The 13,941-nt window shown below is 47.6% G+C and overlaps 1 protein-coding gene across 10 annotated transcripts in view; it reads left to right on the forward strand.

Moving 5' to 3' along the window:
* Positions 1–13,941, forward strand: part of diaph2 (diaphanous-related formin 2) — a 354,700-nt gene that overhangs the window by 244,822 nt on the left and 95,937 nt on the right. For all 10 annotated transcript variants that reach the window (XM_081698444.1, XM_081698443.1, XM_081698445.1 and 7 more), the window contains one exon: positions 8,740–8,863. In XM_081698444.1, coding sequence (XP_081554570.1) covers positions 8,740–8,863 — 124 coding nt within the window. The remainder of the gene's footprint in view (positions 1–8,739; positions 8,864–13,941) is intronic.

Consider the following 13,941-nt stretch of genomic DNA (forward strand, 5'->3'; position numbering starts at 1 on the left):
CAGAAGGTTGCCAGTTCAGACCTCGCCAAAACCAAGTTGCCACCGTTGGACTCTGGAGGCCCTGAATTGCTCAAGTTGTAGTTAGTCATAATTGTAATTCACTTTGGATAAAAGTGCAACCTAAATGCCATAGAACAAAAATATTGATTGGTAATGATTATCTTGGGTTCAAAGGCTAGATTGATATATAACTCAACAGGTTGTAGCATTGGTGTCAGTATTTTGTCCTTTTCTATCTAAAGTATGACGTATAGAGCACTGAATCTAAATTCATCCCACTGTTTCTATTCTCTTTGCACTCGTATTTCACCTGATCACTGATTCATATTTGATAGATTCAGGTTCTGTTGTGACATACAGAAATTTCAGTCTGATTTTCTAAGGTAAACTGCGTGCTGATATTTAGTGCGTTTCCATGTGCAGTGAAAGTGCAATATGTCATCAATATTGCCCCTCCTCACTCCTGCTTCTTCCTGTTCTTGGCTATAATTATCATCGCTTACGCTGGGTTTAAATTAGACGTAAATTGAAGATAACAGTTTACCCAGCAGATCCATCATAATGAAACTGAAGGCTTTTTTACCCTCCCTTTCAGCAGAGAGCACTAGTGAGGTTTCTAAGTGCACGTCTCATGTACTCACTGACTTGTAGAGGTCCTTTGTTTCAGTGTACAAGATTACAGTCATTTACTTCCTGAGTGCTTCCTGTTAATATGCCAGAATAAAGGAAGCGCGTTGTTTCTCATAGAGGGAGCTGTTGAGCTGCATTAAAAGCTCCTACCACAATTATGTATGAGGAGTGTGTGCATCTAAGCATCCAAACACGCACGCGCCGCATCACGCAAAACATTGTTGCTTTCAGGAACGATGACAGGCCGTGCTGCTGTGACAGTAGACGTTCCTGTAGACACGGGGCTTTTCTCTGACATGCCTTCTCTGCAAACACTAAATCAGAACTCCCCGGCACACAGTGGGTTAGTGAGTGCCATTGCAAAAATGCCTTCACAGCCTGTAATGCAACTGTCTTCATTACACAAAGCTCGATTTTGCTGTTGTGTGGTATGGGGGGAGGGGAAGCTTGTGAGGTTTTGACTCCGTGTTTTCGGACATCCTGACCTGACCGCTGTCAGCTCCGGGTCCAGTCTTCCGCCTGCCAGCCTGCCATTTCCCTGCAAGAGGCTTATCACCGCGCTCCGGCAGACAGAGGGCTCGCAAGCGAGTTCCCCTCCCTGCCCAAACCGCACGAGTGTGGCTCTGTGAGGTGAAATAGGCTGCCGCGTGTGATAACGTGTGACTTTGAAGTTGTGAATGAGTGTGAAGACATGAGTCAACCTGCCCACTGCTCCCGCCAGCCGCTGTCGTTTACGTTAACCTCCAGAGCAGTTGGGGCTACCACTCTGCTCCTTGACAGGATCCTCACGTCTCCAGACTTCTGCTTTAGGGGAACAATTATCCCGTCACCGGTTTGGGGCACTATTTACTTATATTCCCATTAGTGGTAACCAGTAATGACAGACTGATGATGGATTGTTCTTTCTTATCCTTAATTCTTTGTCGTTGTCAGACATTATTTCTCTCCTGTGTTATTTGCGGTCGTAATGCACGGTGTCTATCAGGCGAACGAATCCTTGAACTCAATCATATCCCTAAGCAAATAACTACACTCCCAGCCTCCCCACGCTCTGCTAGGCTCGGTGGTATTTTATAGTGTGCGCTTGTTTAAGATTAAAATCAGAGAAAATATTTCCCCTGTAGGTCAGGGACTCAGACATGATAAAATTGCATAGGGTGTTGATTCTTAATAAGAGGGGCGGTTTGTTGGGCAAGAACAGCGCATGGCGTAGGTCTTATTCTCACCCCGGGTACAACTTGTAGTGTTGATGCCCCTTCCAAGTCTAGGGAATACAGACATGCCGAGTCAGTGGTAGGAGTCAGTGGGTAATGACTCAGCGGAGGACGAAGGGCCATGTTTACCTATATATCCCCCAGCGTCGCCATCTGTTTCAGTGGCTGCCTTCACGTGTTGCTTTGGCCCACCCAGGCTCAGCACTCCTGTGCCTGAAGCGAGCGCAGCCCCTGGGCCTTCCACCTGGCACACCCTCTTCACACCGTTCTCCTCCTGCCTCCCTCGCGTGGCTTCTTTCCTTTCCTTTTTCGATGAAAAAAACAACAAAAAAACAACAACTATTTATTCGTTATAAACCATTGTGCAGCCATCCTTTTGTGGGGCCCCGTAGCTGCTGTAACAGTTGGATGCACACAGCACGATGCTCGCACATGTCTATACATCACAGTAAGACAGCCGCACGACTAGATGGATGTCTTGAGGCACTTGGGCATGGTAGATTCTTTCAGTGATGTTTTGCAACATCAGGAGTTGCATTTTGTGCAACTTAAAAGACTTTTTTTCCCCCCATTCTTTCTTGTCTTGAAGGCATGAACTTGCGCACACAGTTCGGTTGACCTCGCTGTGTGTCTTCCCCTCTCGAGCTGGAGTTCTCCTTTACTGCTGGATTTCTGATCACCTGGGGTTAACCTCTAAACAGCCTCGTGTGTCAAAATATATCATAATGGGGTCTATTCGTATGGCCTCCAGAGGTGTCTGTTGGCTGCCGTTCTTTATGTCTGCCAAAACTAAAACAATTTCCTGGCGCCCTTGACTGGAACCCGAGCCGTGCCGGTCTCTCCTGTCGCAGATAGCCGTAGTTCTCTCCTTCCCCAGCGTGTCCACTCTCTTCCAAGGCGCTGCAACAGTTTGTGTGTCTCAGCCCCCTAGCGTGGCGAGATTTCTTCTCGCTGCTTTTTCTTCTTCGCTCTCGCCTCTGTTTTTTTATTGCCATCTCGGCCTCGAATACGTAACTGTGCCCGAGCCACGGCTTTCTGGTGGAAGGGCGCCACGGCAGAGCGGTGTTCTCAGCAGGCCTGCACTGTTTACAGGATCCTGAGGGAAGCAGGGGAGAGATCCACTTTTATTCCCAGACCCGCTGTGCTCCTAGAGCAAATCCTCCCCTTCCGGAATGGATGCCTGTCATAGGGAATGAGTGGGGGGGGGGGAGAGAGGGAGAGAGAGACAGACAGACAGAGAAGGCAGAGGCTGGCAATTACAAATCACACGCTTGATAGCTGATGGGCGGTATAGACAGGGCTCATCGGTGAACACTGTCTGTGTTGTGCGAGATGCACTGCTGATGTGGTACGAATGTGAATAGGTATTCCAGAATCGCTCATCTCAGGCTGACATGTGTTTGAGTCTCCGGGAGGGGTGTGGGGGTCCGCAGTGCCGTGTTGCACAGATACGGATCAAGCAAGTTCGTGGTGGGAGATGCCGGTAATGATGCAGTGTAAGGCAGACAGTCTACAACCAGAGCAAGTTTGTCCTCTACATTGTTAGATGATCCTTCCTTTCCCTGTTTCCCACTCTCCCCTGTTTTCACTCATGGCTTGTTGCTTGTCCTTGTGTGCTTACTCCATGGTCCCATATCATCAGGTTTTAAAGGTTCTCCTCTTTTTTATTTTTTTTTTAACACTTTTTTTTTTTTTTTTTTTTTACCTTAAGGCTTCCTAGCCACTAAATTCAAGTCATTTCAGTAAATAAATCCTTAATTATGATAAAGCTTTGTGAAATGAGGGATTTCAGAAATTAAGATAATAAATGAAGCAAACTCAAAAGGATTTATTCCTCCTTTCTCCATCCGATTAGTGCACCATCGAGTGGGACCAGTAATTACGCTCTGTTCATATATGTTGTGGATTTACAATGTGTTGTGGATTTATCGTGCACACTCAAATTAATTGAGTTGTGCACTAGCTTTATTGATTATTATTATAAGGATAGCAGCAGTTCCACAGTTACTAATGCCTTCTTTCAATAGTCTGCCCATTTATTTGAATTAAAATCTGAGGATTGTGATGGGGATATTGAAAAACATCCAGAAGCTTCCACATCCACTCCCATACACGTGCACGCACACACACTCTCACTCGCACGACAGTGACAAAGCTTGAATAAATTACATGCAATCATTCAAACATGACTTGCATTGTTTTCAGCTAATAGCATTGCAGGAACGTTAGTCTTTTCTCAGTTTTTTTGTTAATTGTACGTTGAAATGGCTCGGTGCCTTACCATCCCGGCCTCCCTTCAGCAACACTACTTCAGTCGTCAGAAGATCTTTGCTAATCAGAGCGAGGAATTTGTCTGCTTCGTCACTACAAGCGTATCCCTTCCACCCCGAGCAGCTCGGCCGCTTTGATACCCGCTGGAAGCGGGATGCGCAGAGCTGCGGCGCCGCCGTTTTTCTCTTTTGTTTTTCCGCCGGAATACACTCCGACTTTGTTGTCTACATCTTATTGTCTTTCCGGCAGTCTCAGGTGCCACTGGAGTGCAGCAGAATGCAAACATGCTTTCTAAACACGCAATAGGGATGACGCCTTAGATCAGCTGGTTAGGGGAAGCCGGTGGGGTGGCGCCGTCTCCGCGCGTGGACGGGCTTGTTAGCGCAGTGATTTATCGCACCATGTTCGGATCCATAATCGATGGCTGCAGGTTGGTGCGAGCAGAGTCCACTATTGGGTTTTCGGCGGGCTCCGAGCGGTGGCATTTCAAGGTCGTCCTCAGAGGCTCCGACTGCCACCGGAACACACGGAACACGCCCCGCAGAGTTAATAAGGCAGAACTATGCGTATTGTTTGGGTCTTTGTGAGGCCACTGCGTTTAGGCTTTCCTGAGCCTTGAACTCATTTTACAAGTGATTAAATAATCTCGCCCCGCACTCTCTCTCTCTAGCACACTGCTGCTGATGAATACAGTGAACTCTGGTCTATATGGGAGCTAATGAACCCTCTCTAATGACACTGGGTCTATCTTATTCTGGTTTTTTTTTTTCCTCTCCTGAACAGAAATCCCAATTTGTCAAGTGATTAGCTATAGCTCTGAATCATGCAGAGTTCACTTTATTCATTTCTTCATTATTCTCTCTCTCCCCCCTCCACACACACACAAACACGCTTTCACCTCCTACACACACACACACACACACGACTCTTGTCTATTACACAATTACATACACTGTACAGTTCATTCATGCAAGAGTAATCTTGCACCATTCGCATTCCCACACTGTGCAAGATAAGGAATAAAGAGATGACTTCTCCTGTATAGCATATAATGGATGCTTGTAGGTGACCTTCCTTTGGCTTTAATGTTTAATTTGCCTTTGCTTGCCCAAGTATAGAGATTATTTAAAATATTTTATCACAGGGGGGTGAAGATAGGGGGCTTGTTCAAAAATAAATCTCCATTGCCATTGTAACCTTTGAAAGCACTGCAGGCCTGTGCAATGAAATATTGATACTGCATATCCATAAATCGAAATTGAAAATGGCCCCATCCAACAAACGACTGAATCTAATCCTGACACCGTCACATTAGAGCAGGTGATTTGGTGCTTTGTGTGGCGCATCTCCTCACTCTTTATGGCACACGGCATTCCTTCAAGGCAGTTCAGAGGGAGCAGAAATGGAGAAGCTTTAATGGAATAGTTCTCCTCTGTCCTTTGGGCTAGAGAAGAAATTCTCCCCACTGGAACCCGGGCCAGAGCCCCGAGCCCTACAGGTGCACCGCCGTTGCCGTGAGCTCGAGAACATCTGGGTTGTTGAGTAACTCGGTCATTAAGAAGGTGAGTGCCAGGGTCTTCGAGTTCTGGTTTATACTGGACCCAGAGAGGTACTGCTGGGATCACAGACAGGGAGTGTCTGTAGTTACCTGAGAAGCCATATAATTCTGCGCGCCATATTCTTGAGTAATGGCGCAGTAAATCTTAGTAATTGTAAGTAATGCATAAATATTTTCACCCAGAGTGAAAGACAAATGTCTCAGTGAATGTCGTGAACGCTATTTGAGATTATATGGAATCATCATGACGGAAATCGTTAGTATAATTTTCCTTGTCCCAGAAGTGGTTAGTTTATGCACAAAGGGGTACTTTGAGGGTTCTTATTCTCTCTCTCATGCGCCCCATACAAAATGAGCATTTGAAAGATGTTGCTTAATGTCGCTTTGCTGCTCCCCTGTAAACATTTTTATTTTGCTATTAATGTTCCTGATGATATCCCTAAAGGATGCTTGCTTTATTCTGCCCAGGCTTCCAGCCGAGCTCTCCATTATAAAGAGGAGAGCAGCTGTTGAGACAAACAGATTTATTGCTGAAAAGCAAAAAACTGACCCGCAACGAGCCTGTGTTTAGAAAAACATCAAAAGAGACATTAACATAATTCTCCCATTAAAGCTTTTGTTTGCTATGCAGTGCCACACATTCTGCTAAGCTGTTGCTGTCCTGAGGTTTTCTAGCATGTCACGAGTGATTTTCCTTGAAATTGCTTGAGTCATCGGCATTATTCACTTACTTAAAGGTTGTGGGTTTAAACAAAAAGGGTCAGGGTTGATGAAACTTTTAAAGGAAGCGCATAAAATAATAGTGCCATTTTCGTGGATGGAGGTCTTCCTAGTACTCTTAACTGCTCAACTCTGCATAAAAGACTGAGCAGTCTAAGAAAGAGAAGTCTAAGAAGAGCAGATGGTATATCACCTGTCAGTTCCCTGCTAAGGGAACACAAATCACGGATGGAGTTTGGCACAACTGGGACTCGATCCCCAGTTCCCGGTGGTGGGGATCTCTTTCCTAGATTAATGGCTTCCGGGGCCATGTCTTGGTCCTAGCCAGATGGGCTACCTTTGAGCTGTGCTGAAAAGACTGGCACATATTTACTGTATTGGGAATATAAAGTATTTCTGCTCTTTGATCTGTTGTAAATGGGCTTTGTGGGAGCCTGGAAGACGGCTCCATTATTAACTTACCTCAATGCTGGCCTTGATACGTGAGCTTGCTAACCTCTCTGCATCTACGAGACTTCTACATCCACTACATCTGTTCAGTATGTATCCTCTCACTCACTCCTCTCTCTCTCTCTCTCTCTCTTTCTCTCTCTCTCTCTCGCTCTCTCGCGCTCCCTCTCCATTGACTCGGCAGCTTTCATCATGGTTCCTGGCCAGTTCTGCTGGGCTCTGCTGAATGCTGTGTGGCTTCCTTCCCAGCCTGCCCTGAGAGCATTAACCCTGGTTTTGTGAGGCTTGATTAGGGGACAGTAAATCCCCGGCTGGGGTCTTCCTCCAGCATTCTGCTAATGACATATCTGCTACCTTCTACATTGTCCACGTTGGGTTGTGTGCTGTGTGCATTTTTGTCATCCCCGCGTCAAGCTATTGCAGGGCAGGGGAAGCAAAACAGGATACAAGCCCCTGAGAAACTGTATAATTGTTCTGGCACAATGCGATGTCATGATGTCTGGAAATGATACCTAGAGATAGAAAAAGGCACAGACCCGATTATGAGCCGCATCACGTTGGTTACCTTTTAACGACACATCCCAGATGAATGCTAAAACCACAGCTGTGACTCCTTTTAATTGTGACTCTGTTAACTGTGACTCTTAGAGCCTTTCCATACACAGCGGCATGACTCACATACTAAAATGATTAATACGTTAGCTGTAATCTCAGTCGAGGGAGGAATTCAAACAAGGCCTCGCTGGCGCACATCCAGCCGAACGATACCGCCAAATCAGGTAAGCGGCCTGAGCGAGCGTCCGACGAGGGGGGGTCGGCTCCCTCGGCCACTCGAAGCCTCTGTTAGGTTCAGCGATCGTACGGGGCGCACGCATCAGTGGCTTTCCCCGCACAGTGCCGGGGCTTTTTCGCGGCTGTCCCTCCTGATCTTCTCTAAGACACCCCAGCTGCTCTGAAGTCTTAAAAAAAAGGGAAGGGCAATAATCAGGGATTATTTGTGGATTAATGACGAGGCGTTTGGGGCGCCGTGACTCTGTGTGCTCAGCCCTGCTGCCGATCGCCATCCGGCCTACCCCTGACCATCGCACACATCTACCACGTCTCCCTCCAGCTTCCGACGTCCAAAATGGGCTTCTCAGCTGAGAGCTGACACACAAAAGCTTCGTTTTATGAGTCTTGTTTGATTTCTTTTTTTTTTTGAATCAGAGATCAGGGCTCTCCCCATGCTCTGGCAACCGTGCAGGACTTGTGCATATAATAACAGTATATTTTTAATAACAGGATATTTCTGGGTACCATTGCCATTGTCTGTGCTTCCCCCCCCCCCATCTGTTTTCTCCTTGTGTCATCTGTGCTTTCCACATATAGAATATTTCATGACAGGTTGTCTGTATTTCAGCTACACTATTCCCACTATGCACTACCTAGAGACCAGGGTGACACAGACATCATGTCGGACTCTTTTCATCTCCTGCCTAAAGAAATGCATCTCTGCTTGTGTGTGATTTTAGACATTCAGACTCGATTTTGCAGTGCTCTGTAGAAAGTTGACTCTTTGTGCGAATCTGCCCTCTCCCACTGTAATGGACATATCCAGGGATTCCATCTAGCAGTGCAGATACCAGTTTTGACACGTTGCAAGAAAGTTATTGAACTTGGAGTACAGCTGCAGTTCATCTGTGTCAGTGGTATGATAGAGTGATAGACCAACTGCTGGCATATAATCAACATAACCCTACAAGTGTTGACAGCTGCCAATAGTGCATATGCATAGATTCTTTTTTTTTCTCTCTCTCTCAACAGTCAGTTGAGAATCATAACATGTCAGAGTGCTTTCCTTGGCTGCTGTCTCACAACCTTTGCCATTAAACTGCATTCTCCATTTTCATTTCGCAGTGTCTGCCCAGATCCTCAAAGCCAGTTTGGACACGATGGAGCGTCACATCCAGAGGCTGGAGAATGACATCCAGAACTTCCCCAAGACTGAGGACAAACAGGATAAGTTTGTGGAAAAAATGTCCATATCCTTCACATGCGTGCTCTGTCGTCTTGACTGACATCCACTTCGGGGTCGTGTAAGTGAGCTCAGGACACTTTTGCACCAGAGGGACGTGATGTAGAGGGCCTCTGGTCCCTGTGGGCCGTGGGATGGATAGAGCTGCTTCTTGGTGGGAACGTTATCTGATGGGTCCACTCCGTAGACGGTGTTGGGCCTGGGGAGCTATTTATACAGCCCTCCTCCACTGTCTCCCTCCGGACCCTAATGGAGCGCTCCTTAGCCGTGTATACTTCTCAGGCCGTGCTGATTTCATCTCCTGACCAACCACTGGCCCCTCTCTCCGCAACTTTCCGAGGGCTATCAGCTCTCAGGGCTCCTCTCCCGTTTCGATAACGGGATATTTGCCTCCAGCGCAAGTGCACTAAAGCCTCAAATTCAATCGGCGACGCCCGAGCATTTCCAAGAGTCTGATTTTAAGAGTTCGGGGATCTGACGAGATTGATTTGGCTTGTGCTTAGCGATATTAAAACGTTGTAACAGAAACCTGGCACGGAGACGCTCAGTTTAGAGAGTGGCTCCTCTCTCTTGTTTTCCACTCGGAGTGACAGACCGAAATTCATTCTTCTTGGGCACGTGAGCCCGGCACCGCCTTAACTCTTTTATTAGCTTCGAGTAAGAATCATTATTCAGTGATTTATCAAGTCAGAAAGACTTCCCATATGCTCCCCAAGAGCAGGGGAGATGGCGCTTAACCTTATTTTAGCTCTTTGTTCATGAGCTCAAAGTGGAGATTTATGGCGGCTTACGCTGCACTTAGGGCAGCGTAAGAATAATAGCATCCGCACACATTAACAACCTGCCCCCAGTTCAGAGGTGCACTCGGAGTTGTGTAATTAAGGAACTTGAAGCTCCTGACATCTGCAGGCTGGGGCCTGTCTAGGGCAAGAGTTCAGGGAGGGCTGAGTGTCTGTACTGAGCAGAGGCTTCCAGGGAGGTCTGGAGTTTGTGTAGGAGGCAGCAGAGGGATGTGAGTGAGCCGCACCAGTGTCTGGGCTCGCCACGTCTCCCGAGGACTGGAAAAGCAGTCTGAGCCAGAGGAGTTAACCATGTGCGTCTCATCCCCATCTCACCCCATCTCACCTCCACCCCCACCCCTATCTCGGCCCCCACCTTGGTCCCCATCTCACCTCCACCTCGGCCCTCGTCTCCATCGGGGGAAGCGCGCAGGCCACGCACGGAGCAGGAGGTCAGCCGCGCCGCGGACCAGGGGTCTGCTCGTCTCGCGCCGTCCTCGTTGGCAGGGAACGTCATAGCCTGGCTCCTCAGCACGTGACGGAGTTGTCGCCGCCCTGCTGCTAAAGCAAGCTGAGGGCCATTTCACCTAGATGGCAGAAAGCGTGCGGATGGACGCGGGGCAGGAGGGCCGTGGTGCTGATGCTGGAGGTTGCCACGCTGAGTGCTGCACTGTAGCTGCCTCCTCTGTGGGTGCGACCTAAGCGTGACCCTTTAATTGTCAACCGCTGTGACGCGATTGTGGGCCAAGTGCAAGGGACTGTCAGTGGGTTACTTCACAGACTCAGTGGTCCAGATGGTGAAGGTTTTTTAATGTTTATCTATTCTTCTTCTTATTATTATTTTAAATTCTTGCATGTTCATGGTGCGATTCTCGTAGATACTTTAGCCGCATGCACTCCTCCAGGTGTGTGCTCTAAACGAGCGCGCTCTCTTCCACTTTATCCGCCTTTCTTTCTTTAACAGTCTCGTGCACCGAGAACTGTGTAATTTAATTTAGCCTGAAATCACACTCCTACCTATCCTATTCCCCCCTTCTGCTTCAGGGAGAGCCAGCACACACAGTGGCGTGTAAAAAATAAAGTGGGGCGTTCATAAACGCCGCATTTGTTTCTCTGCGGCTGAGTCTTGCCTAGAAGGTAGCACATAAGAATGAAGTAATATACAGCAGATTTTATGAGATAAAGCAGCATAAAATTGCAAAGAACCCAAAAAAAAATAAAGTTGAGGAAGAAAGTGTATGTTGCTTCTGTGCGATTTATGCAAGCGCTGTCTTCTCAACTTGTTTAGGTATTATAGTTATAATAACGTTCATTTCATACCCCTCTGCTGGGGTGACATTTTGTGATATTAAAAATCTCACCAAGAGTGTTAAATGTCTTATTAGATCCATAGAAAGGTAACTGAGCTTAAAGAACAAATATGCATTTATTAGCTCGCACGGCAACATCCAGCTGAAATATCGATCCTTTCAACAGAAGTGAAAGCAACTGCACAGCGTCAGGGCCAGAATGGCGCTGCTCACAACGTAGTGACTGATCAGGAAACTATTACGCTATGACTCAAACACAGGTACGATCCTCCCTAATTACTGTTCACCACTGCAGTATTCTCCATCTCGCTTGTGTGTGTGTGTGTGTGTATGGGGGGAGCACGTGCGTGTGTGTTTTTATGCATCACGGGCTTGTGTGCACACAGGTATTAGCTTGCCTGAGGGCAGTGGTGCTAGTTTCCAAGAGACAGGGCTACTGTGTAACGGCAGGGCGACTCGAAGCACTCTGTGTGACACGGATTGTGTTCTGTTTGTTGCACTGCTACACACATTCCCAAAAAAAAAAAAAAAAAAAGGTAAAATCTCTCAAAAACTCAAAACTGAAAATGGCCACAGTTCTGGTTTTGTCATTTGTAGCTCAAAAGGCATCCCCTTAAACTAGCCATGCGAGCACTTTCGTAGGAACCCCCCCCACCCACCCCACCCCCAAAAAAATATATATATCCGCAACATTTATAGATATCAGTGGATTATAGATATTTTCTCCTCTATTACTGTAATGTATGCACATTGGAGAGTGGGGTGTTTGTTCAGCAGTTCAGTGATATCTATCTATCAGAGGTAATGGGACCCAACAAAGCCTGTGGAATGAACTATGGGGCCCGGGAGAGCTGTAGCTCAGTGAGCAGACTGGGCCGTGAGGGCTGTGGGCGTGGCCTGCCTGACCGACCGTGGCTCCTACGGGGAGAGCAGGGGTCGCCGGCGCGTTCGCCGTCCATGCCGAGCCCTGATGGATGAGGGACAGCGCGCAATACATCTCGCACCGCCCTGCTCCGCACTACTGTTGAGCACATTGACGTTTTGCTTAACCTCTCGGCTCTTTGGGTCTCTGGACCACCAGTCAGCTGTGTTTCGAGGTTTGGGGTTTCCTCCGCCTCCCAGAGCGGGGGCTTTGCAACCGTGCTTCGCTGTGACGGCCTGTGTTGTTTCTGAAACGAAAGACTAACGAACCAATGGACTGGAAAGAGCGCTGTCTTAAAAACAAACAAACAAACAAAACCGATGCGGTTAAGCCTTGCGTTAATATTTTCTCATATTCGTGTTCTTGCAAACAGGGCATACTCAAAGATTGCACGGTTGTCATAAAATGCCTTGTTTTTCACCAGTTTAGAAAAGAGAGGTTAGCTGCTGGAAAAAGTCCCAGAAGTGGGGTGCATTATTTTTCTTCTTTTTAAATTCCCCGGTCGTATGTGCAGAATTTAATGCATTGCGAGATTGAAAATTTGCTTGCTAAGCCGAAGGAACAGGCAGTGCAGCTACTAGTTCTATAGAAAATCTGGGATCGGCCCGTCTGTGCAACCCTGGGGTTAGAGTGACACCCTTTCCGCTGACCTGCACATACCCACAAACTCATTAATGGTCAGAGGAATAAAATATCGGGGGATTCGCAGCCTCGTGCACCGCTGTTCTAGAAAACCTCCTGCCTCTCCATGGCTGGACGGTGCAGAACCGTGCACAGCACGGGGCCAGCACTCTCCAGACAGCTCCTGATCAGTGTCCCCGCGTAACGGAACTCACAAACCTGCACTGCCATGCATTAACCCCTGCCGCGAGTGCATGGCCTCCATGGTCACGCGCGGGTGTTCGGAAAGTGTTTGGCCGCAACTCCAAAACGGCTTCAGAGGTGTACTCAAAAGGCGTAAGAAAACGTGGGATTATTTAACCCCGCGCCGATAGCAGCAGCTGCGCTGCGTGCGTTCGGAGCAGCGTTTCTGTGGCGTGCGTCATGTTACGGTTTCTGCTTAACCGCGTTAATTATGGAATTAGGCCACCAAGGCTGCGGCGCCTTTCTTAGATGCCGGTTTTTATACAAACACGAGTCTCTCTGCAAACATTTGCAACATTGCTCGTGAGTTTCACTAGAAAATTGAATAGGAATGAATTAATTTTATGCGCTAAAATTTGTAGCACATCAAAAGCACCCCCAACCCTTTCAATTAAGCAGCAGCGAGGAGCGTGCCGAGCGAAAGTAAACAAACAGAAGGTCGAGTGTATGGCGTGGTCTGCAGCGGTGGGCTTCCCGGCAGAGCCGTGACGTCTGTCCTGGTCGGGCTTGCCACGGCGTCATGTCTGCAGAAGAGCCGCATTGTTCGGGGACAACGGGCGACTTTAATTCGCCGTGTGTCACAGGGGACGTTAAGATTTAATTAACAAATTCTAATAGGTGCTTAGCCGCATAAACAATATCGGGCCCAAATGATCATTGTACTTCCTGTAATGTTAGTCATAAAGAAGGGAGGGCCGGCGTGAAGGAGAACAAAGCGGACTTGGCTCCCGCGTGCGTGATTATGTCGCTGTCTCACAGAGACTCGTGTTTATTGGGAAATGTCATCCAAGCCATGTGTTTTGTGTGATATGATTTTGCATATGCTAATGTGCTTGATTGCCTTGATGTGTGGCTTGGCGGTGGAACATGGGAGCGAATGAACGCGAGGCTCGATGGCTGCCTCTTCAGATCGTAGCTCCGGCAGTTCACCCCAGTGCGCGGCTCCGCGGATGCAGAATAATTGGGATTGTTTAAGTGCTGTTTTGGTTTTGCCAATGCCCATATTTTCAACTTCAATAAGTTGATTAAATTGACATTTGTAAAAACAAACACCAACCCCCAACCGCCCCCGCCCCCCAAAAAAACCCGGGTGTAGCAGATGCTGTAGCACAAAAAGATCACCGATAATTTCCCACTGTTTCCTTGTGCTTGTGTGTGAGATTTCTTGAATGCTCTTTCAGGTTGAATTGTATGCTATATAAAAAGAAA

This window comes from Electrophorus electricus, chromosome 16 (genome assembly GCF_041902795.1).
Source record: "Electrophorus electricus isolate QZ-2024a chromosome 16, ASM4190279v1, whole genome shotgun sequence".
NCBI lineage: Eukaryota > Metazoa > Chordata > Actinopteri > Gymnotiformes > Gymnotidae > Electrophorus > Electrophorus electricus.